We start from the raw sequence: 21,501 nt of genomic DNA on the forward strand, positions 1-21,501 counted from the left end.
TTTCACTAGATCTTCCAAGGACGCCAATTTCTGTAAATTTAGAGGGGGGGCATTCAAATGCAGAAGATATATATATATGAGGATTTTAAGAGAAATTACACTCAAATAATGCCAAATATTGTATATTCATAAATACAAAGGAGGCCTACTTGAGCTTTGAGCGGGCCCGGCCCCCCAGGATCGGCGCCCTTGCCTTCTTCCTAGTTAAGCAAACGTAGCCAGATGATTTACTCCCTCCCCCTGGTAAGCAAAATTGTTTTTTTTTCCCTCAAGATCTGTTGTGTTTCGTGAAATAACAGCAGGAATTTCCTGATTACTTAACCATCTAAATGAATGTTTTCACTTAGAGCCATCCCGTCGATTCGCGTTGCCTAGGACTAAAATAAATTAAGGGTCAATAATGAAGATGAGACTTCCATATCAAACATGAAGAGACATGTGGCTCGGAGATCTTTCTTTGTTCCAACTTTGATTTTTTCAAATCCATGATGGGAAATTATATTATGAGTACAATTTTCGAGATTAATAGTATACAATCGTAAAAATATCTTACAAAACGATGGTTTATTGTAAAATACTTTGACTCAAAGAATGAATTACAAGTAATAAACTTGTTACTTTTCCTGAAGAGTCTAAGTCTTGAATGAGACTGAAGCTCTCGAGCGTAGTGCTTGGAACGATTGCCTCACTTGTTCTACCTTCCCGTGGCGCAGCCTTGATTCGACTTGATCCTAAACGGATTATGCAGAAGTCGGAAGATGTTTCCCATTTTTCCAAAACACTCTTGGTCGATTACAATCTGCCTCACTCGTGAAGGGACAATTCCATGCCGTAAGCGTCGATGGACCACCGATAGGCAACTAGTGACATGTCCCCCAAAAATTGGCGGTCCCGCAGCCAAAAATTGGTCCCAGTTCCGTTTTGAAAATTATACCACCACCGGCAGAGAAGCGACGGGACGCCAACGAACCACAAAATTATTCCCCTAAAATACGTTAAATCGCCTATATGCGTAATTTCTTTGCATCAAGATGAGTCTAAAATCATTTTTAAACAAATAAAACGAAAGTGCCCTGAGCTGGGCGTGAACCATCAACCTTAAGGTTACTAATTGCGTGTTCTTCCGAATTAGGCATGGAGGCGATTATGAAGACACAGCTTGTAGAGTGATAAATCGTTGAAGTCTTTTTAATTTTTCTAATTAGAGTGCTTCTTTAACCGTGTATATTTGAAGACAACTGTTCGGAATCAAATCAAATGCACTCGTCATGTAATTTTATAACAAAATGGCAAGCGTCTATTTACTTTTTTCACAGTTCTCCCATATTCACTTGCTAGTGATCGGCGACAGTTGCCAACTAAATTCATACAATTATACGCACCCACCTCAAGATTTTTCACTTCATGATGTAAAGGCAGGAGTTACTCTTGACCCCCGGAGCTCAAGTATTGTCTTTATAATAACAATTCGTCAGGGAAAAATAATATATAATAACCGCATGCACATGACTGGCGATAGTTCATGTTGGTCCCTTTACGATTCTCCGTGACAAATCAAACGAGCGCGGACCAAAATGAAGTCCTCGTTCTTGCGTTGTGGTAACTTCAATACCCCCGATTCTAGATATCTGCTTCGACTCGACAAATCCCTGCCACTAGTGGCACGCTAGCGGCAATCCTTCGACGCGTCGCTATATCGACGATCGCCATTTACCGGCAAGTGAGCCACCAGGAGTTGGCGACGTTTACGGCATGGGGAAGCTAATAAACAAAATAATAATAAATCTAGCCTTATAAAAAAGTTTTCCGAAAAGTTACATCTAGCAAAATCATTTGTTGGTATTCCAGAACTGTGAATTAACCTTTATTCATAATTTACTTCTATCGTAGTTTTGATATGAGAATGATATGTCTGAAACTGTAACACAGGTCATTAATATTATATATGCTTTACTCAGATTTAGCACTTTTACTTAACAGTCAGTCAATTTGGATCTGTGATATCAGAGTTTGAGATATTTCCTTAATTTTTTCATTTCTAAAAAAGTTTGCAACTAACACCATTAACGTATCTCTTTCGATATTTCCATATGTAATGGCTTGGTCACTCCCAGTATATTTCAAACAATAAAATATTTACGGTGTCTTACTCCATTAATCCGAACTACATTTTATATCCAACAATTCTGTGCATTTTCCCTTAAATCTGCAAACTTTCTACTAGGTTAAAACTCAGTATTTTCTATTTTCTTCCTTTCTTGCTAAAACGAAAGTGTTCTTTAGACAACCTGGAATGATGACTATACTACATTATGTTGCATAGGGCATTTTATGTAGCATATCATTTGACAGTTGGACACTTTCTTTTTATATTGAAAGCAACAGGGATTAAGTCCTTCTACACTTATATGATAAGTAAACACATTCTTTTCAATACGTGGAATTGTGCCAATGCACTAGGTCCAGAGAGTTTTTAATTTTAAGATAATAATAATAATAATAATAATAATAATAATAATAATAATAATAATAATAATAATAATAATAAGTCATTATTATTATTATTATTATTATTATTATTATTATTATTATTATTATTTTATTATTATTATTATTTTATTATTGACTTAGGTTTTCCTGAATATTAAGCAATATTTCACAAAAAGCTGGTATTTTTAAACAAATTTGTTCGATATAAAGTTTTCATAAAAGTAGTCACTCTTTTCTATAAATAATTTCAGAGGGGCCGTGGTGGCTCAGTGATAAAGCGTTTACCTTTGGTGAATGGGATCCTTGGTTCGACCCCAGCTCGCACCAAGTGAATTTTGTGGTAAAGAAACACCATGTGCATGGGTTTTCTCGGGGTTCTCCCGTTTTCTCCCACTTTTTTCATTCAACCATTGCATTCATTTCTCATCATCACCGTGTCCTTTAGCCTAGCCGGTATAACCGTGGGTCGTAAAACTTAAAGATTTGATTTCAAATAATTTCAACCCAAACAGTTACAGGAAGTATGTCATTTCGAATAAAACAAACTACTCTATAAAATTCTGAGTATTATTATTTTTTATATATACAATTCTAGCGGACCTTATTTCTAAATCGAAGGGTAAGAAGACTAAATTCACTCTCTTATTATTAGAAATTCATTTCAATTGAAGCAGTTAAAATAGTTGGGAAAAATTAGAAAGCCATACCCTATATTCCAGTGTGCCACAACCGGATAACGTGGCACACTGGCGTGCCCAGCAAAATGAACAGTGTGACGCAAACTTTTACCTATTATTTAGAAGAATATTTGTAGAGTTTATTTTATTTATTATTATGAACGATTCTTCCACGGATCAGCTCTCTGTATACAATTAAACAAACAAGTATCACATTGAGGGAATGAGTGTAATTATTTACTTTAATAGTAATAGAAATTTATATATTTTTTTTGTTTTTTCTACCGGGAATAACTGCATCCGGTCTAGAAAGCTGGGACTAACAACAAAGGAACCCGATGTGCTAAACACACACCATCTACGCACTTCAATACACCAATGAAGGTGCAGACTATTCATGAATTAAAGTCTCTCACCCAATGTGTCTCCCAGCGATTACAACATTTTTTGGTATCTCAATCACTTCCTAGTGGGATAGCTTTACCTAGAGACCACTGATTAACCTGGTATTGGATGTTTCACTTTCTTACCTTTGGAGTTGACAGTCATCGGTTGGACAATCTCACACGCAAATATCTAATATTAACAACGTTTCTTCTATAATTTCGTAATATTGTATTATTTCTTTGTATTATTTATTAGGTTGATTAGGCTTGTTTCAACACTTTTCTCTTTGCACCTACTTATTACCTATACCTTAACGTTGGATAAAAATACACTAGCTCTCACCGGGAATCAAATCCAGAACCAATGGACTTGAACCATTTGGCAACAACAAGGCACATTTAAATAGAAGTTTCGATTTTGTTAGGAAAATTGTGATTAGGTGTAACATTAGAAATATATTTAAGAATGGGTACGGATGAAACGCACTGAATTTTCTCGCTCGAATTTCTTAAACTGACTCGTGTTAGGGTGCAGCTATTACTGAAACATTTATTTGGGAAATGCGAATAAAATAATGTGTTTTTGGAAAACTTTGTTCGAAGCAACTTATGTTCAAAAGTAAAGTACCCATTGGTCATATTTCTGTTAGAAATAATTTATGCTATATATTAGAATTATTAAGGAAATAATTGTATGTGAACTATGAGCAAAAGCGTCTGAGTACTTTCTGAGAAATCGTTAAAAAATTCATCCCCAAGAATAAAATATCCCGTGTGTATCTTTTCAGGACAAACGTGTTAGGCTATTTATGAAATACGAACAAAATTGCCAGTCATTCTCGACAAAATCGTAGGGTAAAAACTGCCCCGAAAAGTAATATACCACTTCTAGCTTTTTAGGATAATGAAATTATACCATATCGTTAGGTTATTTATGTGACATTCATTTATGAAATATGAACAAAATTGCGTCAGGCGTTAATGGGAAAATCGTCGGAGAAGAGTAAACTACCTCTTCTGAATGTTTACAGGACGAACGAGTTGTGTCATATTGTTAGGTTATTAATGAAATGTGATTGAGAAAATTGCTCAAAACTCATCCCATACAGTAAATTACACCTTATGTATTTTTTCAGAGCAATGATTCAAACTATATTTGTAAAAAAAATTAAGCAAAATCTTTACAGCTATTTTTGAAACAATTTAATTATTTTAAATTTTCATCCTTCAGTAAACTACCCTTATTTTTAGTGTCGGAGAATATAGAATTCGAAACGATAAAGTGTTATAAAAACTTCATGTCTAGACTTAGGTCCAGATACGTCGAACAGTATGGCCTCTATTTGAATGCATGTAAAAGCGTGACGAACCAACAAACGAACAGATGGACAGACATCAAAATCACTTTTTCGATATGTGGGGGCGTAAAACTAATTCATTGAAATCTCGAATTCGATTTTTATCACTATTACTACAATTTCTTCTTTCGTCGCTTGAACGTGAAAAAGAATAGGAATACAACGACACGTAAGGTGATAATTTGTAATTCCCAAAATTTATTGAGTTACGTTTAATGTGTTGCCATGCTTGAAAAAAAAGCTTATGCCTGTTATATCATTTTAATATAAGTTTTTCATGCTACTATATAATGTAGAAATATGGTATGATTATCGTTCATATTCATTCTATATTTGGAAATATTCGTGTTCCGCATACATAGATCTGTATAATTTAGTTACGTTCAACGAAAGCATTCTTGCACTTATGGATATGAGAGAGAGAGAGAGAGAGAGAGAGAGAGAGAGAGAGAGAGAGAGAGAGAGAGAGAGAGAAAGTCAATACTCTAAAAAGCAAAAAACAAGCACACACACACACAAACGATCATTTAACATCAGGTCGATGTAACAAGGGGTAAGACTGGACAGACTGTCAAGGTCGCGTATGTTCTTCCTGACACACAAACCCGAAGTGAGTTGTCTGCTGTTCAAGAACGGGAAGTAACATACAAGACTATAAACTGAAAACAATAACTGTTTCCAATAGTACACGAATTCTAATACTGAATAAATACGTCGATTAAAGGATACTACCAATAAGTTATTTCCTTATATTGTTTCGGTTCTTATTAACATCAAAATTATACACTTCCTATAATGTTTTGTAAAAAAAAAAGGATGGGATGGGATTCGATGTGGTGTCAAAATAATAAAATAACTACGACTCCGCCACTCTATCCACCCAACCACGGAGGCTACATGGTGTTAGCTCCTTTTTGTAAAGGAATAATCTTCATAACCATGGTCCGTATCGCTTCGAACCTTAACATAAGAGTTTTTCTGTTTAATTCTATATTTTCGTACGACATCTTAGTTACAGAAGCTAATTTATATTTGGCAGGCAATCTACACACTAGGTTTTAACCAATAAATGCAACATTTTAGTCCACTATCCAGTTCCTTGATCCAACTCCTCGACTCCCCTACTGAATTCCCTCCGCAATTGTGATCTGCTACTGAAAAAATCCCTAGAAATCATCGTTGCCAGTATACCCAAAACCAAGCATAATTTTGTTTTTTGCTTATATTTTTATTATTTTATTATATTTTTTGGAAATATCTCCTTAGATTGATTGCTTTCTATTATCTCCACATACTAATAACTGAATTTTACCCATAAACGTAAGGAAAATGGAATAAATGCGAAAAATCTTGAGTTACAGTATACGCGCAATTTTTTTTTCGCATGGGAGTACATCCTGTATTTTAATTTTGATTTAATTTATATTTTGACGAATTTATATTTTGACAGCACGATGAAGAATTTATATTTTGACAGCAGCTAGTCACAAACCATACTTGGTGATTAAGAAAACAAGAGAAAGAAAAATATTTAATTCCTCCTCCCGATATTTTTCTGATGTTTTATCCGGAGAAAAGACAACTGAAGACTAGTATCAAATTTTTAAATTATTATGCTAACAATATTCAAAATTTAGAACATTGTACTAGGGAAAAGCATATATCACAAATACAAAAAAAAAAAAAAAAAAAAAAAAAAAACACTTGACAAATTAGAAACTTTTTTACAGAGTCCATGAAAAACTGACTGTTTAGTTGTGTGGCTTTTCTATCAAATAAATGTAACAGACTGCGTTAGCTATACAATTACACTCAGCTCTGGTATGTATAATCTCTAGGTGTGTAATCTATCCTAGCTCATACCAATTGTGTGAGCTTTCTCGGAGTTCTCCCGTTTCCTCCCACTTTCATAATTTCATTCATTAATGACAATTTGCATTAGCCTCCGTTCATAACCGTAGAACGTTTAACTAGAAATTTCATTTATTTCACGAACTGGGAAGGATGGATCTGTTTAGAAATCTAATGAATAAATCGTCATAAACTCCATATTTCATAGGCGAGGAAAACTGACAGGTATTTAAAAAAAAGTTGCCATCCAATGAGTTTAACGGCATAATCAGGCCCACACTAATACCTAGACTGAGTAAACTGAAGCCAGGGGTGTCATATTTGGAAATCAAATCTTTCAGCTTACACCCCGCCAAGGGCGCCCATTAGGGAGGCAAGGTGGGGCGCTCGCCCCCCCCCCTCAGAGGAAATTATATTTAGGAATATAGAAAACCCAATAGAATTTTTACATTAGTTACAGCAAAATTTGAAATTATATTTCAAATGTCGCTTATGCTTGCCCCCCCCCCTTGGAAACCACAACATGGGCGCCCTTGATGATGATGAAATGATGGTATGAAGAAAGTGAGAGGAAACGTGAAAACGCCGAGGAAACACACGCAGATTGTGTTTGTCCTCCAGAAAACCACTTGGCGCGAGCTGGTATCGAACGAGGGATCCTAAACACAACAGAGGTGAATGATGTACCACTGCCACCGCGGCCTGGGTGCCGTATTTAGCTCCTTATATACTTCAGAAGAAATTTAGTGTACTACAAATTGTGCATGTGTTCGTTTCTTCATTAGAAATAAAATGAAATTTTTGAGTTTTACGTCCTATGATTATGCCGGTTAGGCTAAAGGAGACGGTGATGATGAGAGATGAGTGAAATGGTGGAATGAAGAAAGTGGGAGGAAACGGGAGAACCCCGAGAAAACCCACGAGCACGGTGTTCGTCCAACACAAAGTTCACTTGGCGGGGGCTGGGATTGAACCCGGGACCTCAAGCACCAGAGGTGAACGCTCTACCACTGAGCCACCGCGCCCCCCGTTTCTTCATTAGAGATTTCCTAATACGATTTTTCTTTTTCGAGTGATCCTGCCGTATAAACATGTATTGGACAATGACAATTTATAGAATTTATACTTTGTTAAAACGATCAGATAATAATAATAATAATAATAATAATAATAATAATAATAATAATAATAATAATATAATAATAATAAACTTGTATCAAAGTGAACTGGACGACGAAAGGAATATCACCATCAATTTCAGCAAATTCAGTAGGAAGAAATATATACATAGGCCTATTTGAAATTACACTACATTTCTTCGTATGCTAAGGGGGGGGGGGTGAAGGGAGAATCCAGAAGTATAGCTCATCTTGCCTGTACGAATGGTTGGTTGTGTTATTTTATACGAGCTGCGTGACCCTACATTTGATGAAATATTTCTAAGAAACATGCTTTTGAAAGTAGGTTGCTAATTTAGCTTAATTAGATCACAAGTTGGCAGCAGAAGATTTGTAATATCTTTATGACGTTAAATTCAGTTTAGTTGGTTGTTCGCAGTCTTGTATGGCGTGATTTTTGTCTCCATAACTAGGGTTGCCAACTCTGGAAAATTAAAAAAAAAAAACAGAACCCAGTCAAAATTCCTTATGATATAGGTCTAAGTGTGAAGTATATCTGTTCGAACCCATCCACGACAAGAAAATGTACTATCGTGAACAAAAGTGCACTGCCACCTGTATTCTGCATATTCTTAGTACATTCATTAATAAGTTTAATAGATACATTGTGCCATAAATCAGATAAATAGATACATTGTGCCTCTGCAACTTCTTTAAAATTATCGACACAAAAGTATATTAATCTTTAGGTGACCATTTTGGATTTGTAAAATGAAATTTATTCTTTAAATTTATACTTCAACTATAGCAAATTGCTCTAAGAAGTCCCTTTCCACTCTCAATAAATGTATAAAATTCCTTACAAGTAAATTTCAAATTTTCCCTAATACAGTTTCTGTCGTCTCTTTAAAATTACATAAACAGATGAACAAAATATATTAATCGTTGATAGATGGTGGAAGGTGACAGTTTTGGAATTACAGAAATGAAAGTTATTTTGTAAATCTATACTTCAAAGTAGATGAAATTGCTTCGAAGTAAATACAAATTTGAAAAAACCGGTCACCAGGGGCTGGTAAGAAGTTTGTACACCGGTCACCAGTTTTAATCAAAATAACAGCAATATTTCCAGCCAGGCCGGTGAAAACCCGGCTAGTTTTGACAACCCTATCCATAACTGTTCTCTGATGCGTTTTGTGCAATTTGTGATTTCTTTTCATTTTTTCTGCGCGTTATAGTTCTTCACCAATGAACATATATTTTATCAATAGCACAATGATGTCTCCTGATGAACGAAGGTTAGCGAGGCAAAATTAGCAAATCAAGTGACATGAAACGCAAATTGTCACTTCTTTATCGTAGATTCTCGGCCAGTAGTGGATCTTGAAGGAAGTCACATTGGTAAAGATTTCAATTTTATCTCGCTGTCTAAGGGAAATTTTTTTTAAAAAAGCATACACTTCCAGAAAACTATAGGGTGACGTAGGGCAATGGGCGACACTTGAGGATTTAAAAAAAGTAGCTACTGTAAGAAATCAACTAGACACATTGAATCCAAACTTTATTCGAAACTTATCACTTTGGCAATATAATAAATCCATTACTGGTAACTCATGGACAGTTTTGTTAGTACTTTTTTAAAGTATATAATAATGCAGGTCTACAATTAGTGCTTGCTGCCCTACACCGTTGGGCAAAGAGCGACAGCAATGCTCATTACTAATTGTTTGCTTATTTTTCCTATTCTATTCCCGGCGTGAGCTCATGTGGTTTGGATCTCATACAGGACTGGATCCAAAATTTTCTGAGGGAGGATGCACCAGTAACTATCAGTACATTTGAATCAAATTTATTTTTAAAAAATTGCCTTTAGACATCTGTGATGTGTATGAGAAATTGACAAACTATTGTGTTTAGCAAAACCGCTTTCTTTTAAGCCCGAAACGGAAACATGACATGAAATTTTAGGAAAGTATTGCTATTACCACTGCGAGTTTCTCACATTAAATAGTGCATATTAAGAACGGAGGGGGTGCACCCCCCTAAATCCGGCCCTGATCCCACGTTAAACTGTAGGTTCACGTCTCAGCCTTGCTGCTGAAAGTCGCCCTAAACATAAAATCAACAGAAAAATGGCCTCACAATATCAACACAGAAGAGAAATATCGGAGTCGAACCCTGATGTTTCCAAAATCCATGTCGAGAATATTTGACTTTGGCCGTATAGGAAATTTAATGATGTAGGACCTCGAGCCTACCCTCTGCAGTTAGTGACTGAATACCTGCCTATTAGAATATTAATACTAACCATGTCAAAAATTGTCGTTCTTTGTCCCGAAACTAACATTTTCTTTCACCTCTTACTGGCAACATTGCAGTCAGCCTGTCAAGAGGTTGATGCTATGACACCATTGTACCAAAATTTGATTTAAGAGCATGAAAAATTACGTTCCTTGTATGATACTTAAAGATATTTTCTGTTATTTTTACAAGTGCATATCAGCTCCTGTGAATAACAACGTCTGCTGCCAAACAAAGCAAGGACACCTGCACTACATGATCCAATCCGTGTTACACTGCGTCCAATAGTGGTTTCAAAAATAAAGAATTAATGACGTTTAGGCTCTCTTTATCCCTTGTCGCTCGTTGCCCCACGTCAATATATACAATAGTTAGTTCATTAGGCAATCTTTCTTAATGTCTGGCTGTTTTGGTCTTAACAATGTTGATCAATAAATTAGGATCAACAATGTCTGGCTGTTTTTGGCACTGAACAACTTCAAATGCGACATCGGGGTTTCCGCATTAGCAAAATAACGCGTGTACACGTTCTCCACATCCTCATTATCCGAGGGGACCATCGGTCACTGGAGATACGTGCCCCCAAAAGTAAACAATATGTGATTCTGGGCCGGTTCTCGTCACTTCTTGTGAGGTAGGCTCTCTGGTTTCATGTGCGGCATAGAATTACGCAGCAAAGTCAGGAGATGAGGATAGACTCAAAGATCTCCACCGGAAGACTCTCCAGTGGCAGATTGTGACCCGAGAAGTGACTGCAACACTCTCGGGACAATCGATCAGTTTTTCGACTCCTGTTCGAACACCTCACTTTGCGACATCGAAACCAACTTATGCGTGACCTACAGAGCCTACTGGTTCTCTACATACCCATATCGACTCTGGTAGCCACCGGTCAAAGACTTAGTTATATTTTACGACAGCGAAATTATCGGATCTAGCACTTACTCGTGGTTATACAGTCTCGTTCAATAGAATTATACGGTAAGAACACCAGGAAAGCGAAAAACAGATATAACCTGTATTTTCTAACGCAGAAGCACCAATATAGGAAATATCTAGTATAAACAAATTCATGTGTGCGAATGGTTTCGGGTTCGATTCCCGGTGGGGGCACTCGATCGAAAAAGTGTGAAAAAACTCAAGCCAGCCACCTGGATGAAGTTTTTCTGAGCTTTTCCCATTCACATTAGGCAAATGCCGGGGTGATACCTAATTTATACGTCTCAGGCCACTTCTTAAATCCTTTCTTCCTTCCCTTTCCCCCAATAGTGTGCTCGTCGAGGGACACCATCCTTCATACGTGGCTGGCTAAACAGTCATAGATGCAGAAAACCAACAATCTTAAATTCATATGTGGGGTCCCTGGTTTCGATCCCAGCTTGAGCTAGTGGGCTTTACGGTGAACAAACATCACATTCATGGGTCTTTTCGGTGTTCTCCCGTTTCCTCCCACTTCCCTCACTTCATTTCGTTGAATATAATAATCATCATCTCTCTCTTAGCCTCTGTGCACAATGGTCGGACGTTAAATTAAAACCTCTACTATAATGAGAAGGACCCAAATATACCCGCCCTTATACTTCAACTTACTAAGCCTAAAGATGTTACTGGACCATATTCTTCGTCACGCTATTTGATGATTTTCCTATAAGATTGAGCCCTGTCCTATTTCATTCACACCATCCTCGCACGTCGTTGTTTTTGTTAAGACGAAGCGAAAAAAGCAGATGCTAAATAACAGTCCAAGTTTTCCTCAAACTTTTCGAGGTACTTTTCCTCATTTATCTACTTCCTTGATCACTCACTGTTCGACAAACTTCCTTTATCAAGCACAAGGTCATTCCTACCTGTTGCAATGCCACAACTTCACGTTTCATTATAAGGATTACATTTTAATAAAAGTAACCAACAGTAGTTCCTTTGTCGTGAGCATTAGAAAAAAAAAAAACCTCAAACGGACCATTTATTCTTTCAAAAACAGGGGCACAGTGGCTCAGTTGTACAGCGCTTATTTCTGGTGCATACGGTCTCTACTTCGATCCCCGACTAAGTGAGTTCGTGATGGACAACACTGTGTCCGTGGGTTTTCTCGAAGTACTCCCGTTTCCTCCCACTTTCTCATTCCACCAATTTTTCGATCATCATTCATTTGCCTTAATCACAGTCTCCCTTAACTTAAAGGGAATCATCCTGGAAAGTTAAACTGAAATACTTTATTGATTTATTGTTTCAACGCTTTGAGTCTCCTAATATTACTAGACAAACAATCAAATTAGTAATTCAATAACAGTTCTGCACATGTGTCGAAAAAGTATAAAAATTCGCCGATAAATTAAAGGATGTACACACGGAAATTGTGCATGATAGGGATATCTGCTCTGATTCCCTGCCTTGCCTATAACCATGTCGGTCCCGGCGTCCCTCACAGGGGACATAAAATATGACTATATTATTCTTTCTTTACAACTTTAAAATCAGACTGGCAACATTGAAAACTGTTTACAGGGGATGATGATCAATGGATAATGCCCTGTAAATAGTTTTCAATGTTGCCAGTCTGATTTTAAAGTTGTAAAGAAAGAATAATATCGCCATATTTTATGTCCCCTGTGGAGGACCCCGGGACCGACATGGATAAGTGTGCAAAGTTGCCTTTCACTGTCTTCATTCTATCATAATCCATTTCATTATCATAGTCTTCCTTAGCCTCGGAACATAAGCACTGAACGTTAAACTAAAAACCTGCGTCTGGGGGAAACTCTGGAAATGTATGTATTAGAAGAGGGGGAGGTCTCAAGCTTTGGTTAGATCTTAAGCTTCGATTGCAAACACGAATACAATGAAAGAACATCTATCAACGTTTAAAGAGACAAACGATCACAAATTTACTCCAATTACAATTATGATTTATATAGATCTTGCAATTTAGTAGAGTATAATCTTACACTAGTTCCCATATAGCCTATTTAGGTAATTTAAGTACTCTAGTTTCCATATATAAGGCGTGGATCTACAGCTTAAGGTAGAATTTGAACCACATGAGCTGCAGCTGGGAATCGAATCTGGGTATTCCCCAGCAAAGGTGCGTACGCCAACTATATAGCCACGAGAGAGATCCTGACGGATATTAGCGTCAAATCCATAGTTTGCGGGATCTCTTAGATGAATAGTGATCCTCCTGACGCCGTTCAATTCCAAGTTTAGCTCTTGTGGTTATGGTGTTCGAAATGGCCATGTTAATGTCGGAATACCATGAAAATGTAAACCATGAATGATAAGAACTCCCAAAATAATTAATTCTTGGCTTATATTTCGTATCCCTCTATTCCCTTAGGGTATAGAGATGTCCACAAAGTTCCGGTTCCGGAGGAACCGGTTCTTGGAGATCCGGTTTTCAGAACTGGTTCCAGACCTGGATCCGAAAACCCGGTACCGAAAATGGATCTTGGGAACAGGTTTCAGACCTGGATTTGAAAAACTGGTTTCGGAACCGGATCCGTTCAGAGCCGTAAACCTGTTCCACCAGGAATCAGTTCTGGCCATCCCTATTAGAGTACACCCTTTAATCAAAATTACGTGGTAGAACAACTGACTTTAAGGAAGTACTATGTTTTAAAACTAATAGGGGAATGAATTGGACTAACGGCATCAGAAATGTCACTATTCATCTCAGCGTTCACTCTCCTCCCCAAACGGAATCCACTCTAATATCAGATTTCGATTATTTTAATGTCACTCTTTCCTACCCTAATCTCTAGGTGTAATAGGGGTAACTTATTCCCACAATATTTATTTTCAGATGGATCGTCATGTGTGTTACGAAGTTTGATGGTAATTGTTCCAGGTATTTCATAGCTAGGATATACTATATACAGTGGTGCCCATCCCCCCTTATGTCCATGACGCACCCCCCCCCCAATTGTCTATCCGTAGGTGTTCTTCCATGAAAAAAATATTCTTTTCGATTAATTTTACCCCCCCCCATCAAACATATTTATATAGATTTTTAACCCCCCCCAAATATTTCAATGACGCAGTTTGCGTCATAGCCCCCCCTTGTGGGCACCCCTGCTATATAACTGTGTGTGTGTGTGTGTGTGTGTGTGTGTGTGTGTGTGTGTTATTTAGCCATTTCACACCGTAACTGATTGTTAAAATTGTCTCTGAACTTCTAGATCTAGCACTTACTAAAAAAAATTTAAAAAAAATATTGCCCCAAATTCGATCACCCCCGAATTCGAACAACTTGGAATACAATCGCAAAATTCGAGCAATCCTCGGAATGCGAACGATACTTTGAAATGGCAACGCCCTGTTCGTATTTCGTGTGTGTTTCTCCGTAAGTTTCTTCTACGTACCTTCGCGCTTTTTTGTTCATTGAGCTGAGTTGAGTTTATTTCAGCAGCGAGGCTGTATGAGACGTGGACCTACTGATTAACGTGGAATCGAAACCACATAAGCTCCCGCCGGGAATCGATCCCGAGTCTCCCACGCCAAAGGGGCGTACATTAACCACTTATCTTATCTTTTTTTTTTTTTTTTGTTCAATTCGTTCTCAGAAACCGGAAGGGAAACCACCTCGTAAGAGTTTTCGCTGCTAATTTTATGCCCTTCTATGGTATCGGTTTTGTGTTTGTTTCTTGTTTAGTGTATTCGCCATGGTTATACAAAGTTCATTTTCATTCAAGTATTGTTGTTGCCGTATTTATTAATATATTTCCTTATAATTCCCAGTATTTACTGTTAAAAGTCAAGTTCGTGGGTGACACTAACGGATTAAGTGCAGTGCAGTTTCTGTTAATTCAAGAGAAAACTTACCTTGGCACTCGAATGATTTGGCACTTGAGCAGGGTTCTGTAATGGATTACAATCTTCATTCCATAAGGTTTCGTCAAAGAAACGCAAGTGTTATGTTTTAATTTGCAATAGTATTTATAGCAATTATAAATTGATTATTGCATTATCTGCGCTGTGACCCGGAAATTTTGCAAAAGACACTTACGGAATGAAGAGCTAAGTTCGTATTCTACGGTATCACTGCAACTCTAGTATCTATTATTACTGTGAATCAAAATATTCTTCACAACTTTTAAATAGACTTTTAAGACATGCTGCAGACTCGACATTGATTATTCGCGTCTTAGACTGTTCTTTAAAGCATGTCATCAATGGAAATAAATATAATTGTGCCGATGACAGACGCAGTTCGTTTCTGTAACAAGTGCCTAGTTTATGGTCTCAAACAAGAAGTTTAGGTTGCGATGATGCAGTCCGATCTAAAATTAGCCTTCTGATGCTTTTGTATTTTGGCACTCACAGGTGTCGCTGGTATGTTTCAATGCCAGAAGAAATATTTATTTTAGTTGGCGAGAAATTTTGCATCTAATCAGGAAATTGAATGTTACGAGACGGAATTTTGTTGTTACGAAACAAACAACACTGTTTCAGTTGCTGCTAGTATCATTGGAAACAAGAAAAATGTAATAATTTAGTACAAGGTTTCTCAATCTGTGGTACGAGTACCACTGGTGAAGAAGGTTGAAACCCCCTGATTTAGTACTAATATTAATACTGGCACTTTAGAATACTGATCAGAGAACCACTTCTGAAATAACTTTAATGGCATTTGTTTCTTACAACACACAGGTTGGCCCTTGTAACTTTTAAACTACTAGATGAAATTCTACAAAATTTCACAAGTATAGATATCGACCCAGAAATATTATTTACATATTCCGCAATATCACCAGATTAACAGTACTGCCAACTGAAAGCTATAAATTTTTTTAATGACACTATATCAAGCTATTACTAAGTTTCAAATCTACAGGCAATTAAAACAAACTTACAGTATCACAATTGTGGATTTTTTTTTTTTTTTTAACTTTTCGTCTGCTTTTATACCATTACAGTAAGGTTTTCGGTAGATGGAATTACAAGTTCTCTCGCAATTTCATAATTTCAGTGTTATAAACTTTATCAATGTTCATAACTGAAAGGGATTGAAATTTCAAATCGCTGTAAACTGTATTACAATCTTTACGTTTATTAGAAACCAGCTATGTGACTGGTTATGGTTCTGATTGAAGTAGAAGATTGTGCACTTTTAAAAAAATAGTCTGTACTATTTCTTGTGAAAAAGTTTCCTACTTTTGAGCTTACTAGAATGTGTATATTAAATAACGCAAATGAAAAGAGACATCTCTATTTACCGTAAAGTTTCAATTGCATCAATTTCTCTGTTGTATTAACTGTATACAGCATAGTTGCCAAACTTACTGAAGAATATATTACAATTAATCTAACGCATGTAACGTAAATTGGAGACCGTGGTTGGATTTATATGGGTCTTGTGTATTTGTATTAAAAATTTCAAGTCATTACCTGCAATACTTTGTTAGAAATTACCATATTAAATTTTACATGTTATCAAATGGCGAGTTAGAAACCTAAGCGAAGAGATATCAGGTCCCCTTAAATGTCCGACCCGATCTGGACAAGACGGATCCTCTTTTGGGTATATCACTGCCTAAATTGTTAATAATTATTTGCCTACTTTGAACACACCCTTAATTCTGAGCGTATCTAAGAATTCCGTTGGAAGAGTGCCTGGGAATTATGCCAACTAGGGAATCCCTTAGATACATTCCATTACACATTGCTGAAATATGTATTTTTGGATAGCGTATTTGTGACCTTTACGCTCATACGGATTAACACTCCACTATTTTTCGTATTCGAAATAACGCAAGTGCTATTGTGTTTTTCTACGCTATTGGACAATCCTAGCTCAAATTATGCACTTCTCCACAGGTCTATATTTTGATGAGCTCTTTATTTTAATGTGAATACAGTACTAACATTTGACAGTGAGATACTTCATTAATACCCGGTGTATATACAAAACCCATGTTTGTCAAAATAAAATTGAGTGTTTGACCCTTTGCCCTTTAGACGAAATTCTACGTACGCCACTGACTCCTTCAGTTCTAAGTCAATTTCACTCGACATGTAGTTTATCGCGTTACTTCTTATTTTTATAGTGAAATACTTTGAAAGTATTTGCTACCTTAGATAGATAACAGATTATATTATTAACAGGATAACTTACTATCTGACTAGGACCTATTCCTTTTTGTTTCTGGTGCTTGGGGTCCCGGGTTCGATCCCATCCCCCACCAAGTGAACGTTGTGGTGGACAAACACCGTGTGCGTGGGTTTTCTCGGGGTTCTCCCGTTTCCTCCCACTTTCTTCATTCCACCATTTCATTCATCACTCAGCATCACCGTCTCCTTTAGCCTAACCGGCATAACCGTGGGACGTAAAACTCAAATATTTCATTTCATTTTTCATTTCCTTTTTGTTTCTCTAAAATACAAAAGTTTTTTCTTTTTTGTTAACTTTACAATGCCCTCTCCAGCTGGTATACTCACTCAAACGAGAAATTACACTATTCATTTTATGAAAATTGATCAAGACTTCCATAACCTGAAGCTAACCCGTTCCTACCCCTACTCTACTTATCCCTATCTTACGGTGCTCTACCCTACCCTACTCTAGTATATCTTAAAAGCGGCCCTATTTATAGATGCGCAGCTGGATCATGTATCGTAAAGTTTACCAATTTTTCCAATAGTTAACTTAAAAAAAAATCGTTAAGAAATAGTTATAACATCAGACGACATCAGGCTTTCTCAACCTGTGGTACGCGAGCCGCTGTTCGTGATGCGCCAGTGGAAGGGTTGAAAATAGTTGGACTAGATAATTTTTACTGAAGATTTCATGCGTGCTATACTGAATATGTCCAGTATAGCATGAATAAGATCATGGGCAGTGAAAACTCCAACTTTTATCACTTAGAGGAGAGCAAGTGGAGGACAGAGATAGCCTACATTGGGAAGCAGTTTTCCACCTTAAATATGTCTTGGGGGAAGACGATGCCACAGAAGGTGCCTTTGTCTCTTGCCGCTTCCTCTCTGGCGCAGTCACTGGACGGAGGGGGTGGGTCCTGGGGGTCCGGAAGCCCCCGAAATTTCGACTTTCGTGTAGGTTTAGCCTAATTTTAGGGGCAATTTTCGAAATTTTAATATAAAATACTCTCATATTGAGTTTGAACACCCCCCTGAAATAAATTCCTGCGTACGCTACTGTCACTGGATATGATACTCGCTGCTAAGTTCCATAGTAATAAACATGTTAGAAATCAGATAAGCAACGATTGAAGAAGTGGATTCTGAGCAGTGCCGGATCTATAAACCGCAAGATCCCGCGGTACGGGGGGCCCGGAGCCTAAGGGGTCCAAGGGCTTTTAAAGGTTCTCCTGCACCTTGCCTGTAAATACTAATTTTTAAAACACTTGGAAAAGAATGATATTCACAAACTAAACAAAATGACCTTGAGAAAGCTTTTCGTACTCTTGAAGAGAGCCGAGAAGAATTGAAGAATATGAGAGAATACCATCAAATAAGTCAAGAGGCCACAGCTGTTGCTGCGAAGTGGAAAGTCAACCCTGTGTTCATAGGAAAATGCAACCCCCCCCCCAAAAAAAAAAAACCTTCGATGAACTGGTAGAAGATGATCGGTTTTCGGACACGAGAGTTACTTCAGGATGGACACGAGAGTTGCTTCAGGGTTAATGTTTACAATAGACTTCTAGGTATCGCGTACAATGAAATAGAGAACAGTTTCTTACCGTTACTGACAATTCTTGATGAATTTTCAATCGTATTCCTGAAAGTACTTGTGACCCATTGGGATGAAGAAATTTTAGTTAATAAGGCTGAAAAACTACAAAAATGAAAATTTTGAGTTTTACGTCCCACGTTTATGCCGGCTAGGCTAAAGGAGACTGTGATGGTGAGAAATAAATGAAATGGTAGAATGAAGAAGGTGCGAGGAAACGGGAGAACACCGAGAAAATCCACGCACACGGTGTTTGTTCAACACAAAGTTCACTTGGCGGGAGCAGTGTTTGAACCTGGGATGCCATGCACCAGAGGTGAACGCTCTATCACTGAGCCACATCGGTCCTGAAAAACTACAAAAGACTTATCAGCAAGACATTTGCCCATCGCTACCATTGGAATTAATCTCCCATCGCACTGGACTTGAAAACCATATTTCCAAGATCAACAATATTCCTGAATTGGTGGTATTACTATAGGTCGAATTTAATGCTATTACCCCAAGTTATCCTCAAGTTTTGACTAATCTTGCTTTATTCTTGACTTTACCCGTGACTGTGGCTTCCGCTGAAAGGTCATTCTCAACCCTTAAAGAGGATCAAGAGTTCTTTAAGGTGTTCAGTGACATACATGTTGGTAAACAACCATGAAAGGCTTCGATCACTGAAAAGAGACCTTATACGGGAGCTTCCGAAGATGAAGTCGAAGAGGAAGAATTTCTTGTAAGTATTTGAATCTCTATTCCATAGCAAATAGAATACTAGGAATATTTCATTAAAACGTACAATTAAAGAAAAGTACTGAATATAGAAGGGGGCCCTTTCAAATATTCTTGCGGGGGGAAGGCGACATTCCTAGATCCGGTACTGACTCTGAATTAAGATTTCTTGCATAAAATTTTGTCCAGGGAGGGGGAAGATATCACAGTCAGAAGGAGCTGCACTGGGACGCTCCCACGCTAGGGGACGTGTCCTGCCGAAGAGTGACAAGTAAAGGCTATCTTAGCTTCGGAAGCGGAGCGGTCAGCTACCTCAGATGGGCTTTGCCGCACGGAAATATTCCTAGAAGCAAGGTGACCAAAACTTTCACTGTCAAAAACGGGACGCATACAAATCGGCAAGGGGGCGGGGGGAGAGGTGACTTCCACATTGCACGTTGGGACTCAGCAGTGTTTTCAATTTACAAAATACACAAGTAAGAATGATAACATAGCGTTTCTAACTTAATACTACCCAAAAATACTTTTAACTACTTCAACACTCAGAATTCTCACTCAATTCCCACTTGAACCACAGAACACTCAATTCTCATTTGAATATTCAAAAGGTCTAGGTCTAGCTTGAACCTTGCCAATCAGTGTTGGTATGATAGAGTGTACAATTAGCATTGACCATTTATATTTTGAATAATAATTACGGGACACCTGGGTCATGTTTGCTTAAAAACGGGACATTTAGGCGTCCCGTTTGAAAATCAAAAAACCGCGACAACGGTTGAAAATAAGGGACTGTCCCGGCTAAAACGGGACGTCTGGTCACCTTGCCTAGAAGGAACACTTTATTCTAACCAATGAATGAAAAAAAAAGTAAGGAGTAGTATGATTACTTGTAATGAGAATTTCGTAAGTAGTAAGAAATAGTACTCTTAACTTAAACCTCCTGTTCTAGATAATTGTGAAGAAATTTTCGAATACAAAATGAAATTTCCTTAACATGATGTCCGATTTATAAAATATCCAGATAAGGAGCAGAGGCGTACAATCTGAGAAAAAAGGAAAACAAACCAGGCTACAGTGAATTTTTACATGCCTAAGTTTTAGAAAGAGTTTTTCAGAAGGGGAAGAAAATCTAACCGCACTTTCATTTATAAACCAACTGCTGCTTGAAAATTGGATACGCGTATTATAGACTTTTTGAATGAGGACTATAATCTAACTGAAAGATTTTGCTTACCTAATACAGCAAACAATATAATGAAACTTGATTTCATTTTAGTGCCGAATAACAGAGGAAAGATGTTAGTTCCTGCTTCGCTCTTGTTGACAACCTTGAAGTTGAAATGCACTTCGTCTTGAGTTCACAGAATGCAACTGGACTCGAAAGAAAACACCACCATACCTCTCCCTAATTTTTATCTGACGCATGCGCAACGAACCGAAGAGGGAGGCGAATGAATAAGAGCAACTGTTTGCAATTTGTCAAACCAGGCTTTCCTTTTTTGTTTTTAGGTTCTTCAATATACAAATGTGTTATATTATTAACCCTCAGTAGGCTAAAATCTGTATTACATAAAAAAAAAATAAATAAATAAAATAAAAATAAACAGCCGGAAGTTAATCATGTGTATATGTAGGCCCAGAGTTTGTGGCCAAATGATTAATGTACAGAATTTCCATTGGCATGGTTCCGGGTTTGATTTACTGTACTTCAACGTACTTCTCTCGAATATACGCAGGGTGTTTCAAAAGAACCCCGACAACGTTTGAGAGGTGATTCCTGACACCAAGACAAGACAAAAAGTATACACCAACTTGGGTGCACAAATGCTTAGTTTCCGAGTTATAAGCTGCCGAAAAGATGAAAAAAAGAATTTTAAAGGTCTATAGCTCGAATACTATGGGACCTACCGTAGTCGG

The 21,501-nt window shown here is 37.4% G+C and overlaps 1 protein-coding gene across 1 annotated transcript in view; it reads right to left on the bottom strand.

Annotated features, from left to right (window-relative positions):
- The window catches only part of LOC145664806 (uncharacterized), a 95,455-nt gene extending 74,452 nt beyond the window's left edge, over positions 1–21,003 (bottom strand). The window contains exon 1 of the mRNA XM_081731770.1: positions 20,819–21,003. Within this exon, the coding sequence (XP_081587896.1) occupies positions 20,819–20,855 (37 nt within the window). The 5' untranslated portion in view covers positions 20,856–21,003. The remainder of the gene's footprint in view (positions 1–20,818) is intronic.
- Positions 21,004–21,501: the final 498 nt, after the last annotated feature.

The sequence above is a fragment of the Thermobia domestica genome, chromosome 11, assembly GCF_964235325.1.
Source record: "Thermobia domestica chromosome 11, izTheDome1.hap1.1, whole genome shotgun sequence".
NCBI classification, from domain to species: domain Eukaryota; kingdom Metazoa; phylum Arthropoda; class Insecta; order Zygentoma; family Lepismatidae; genus Thermobia; species Thermobia domestica.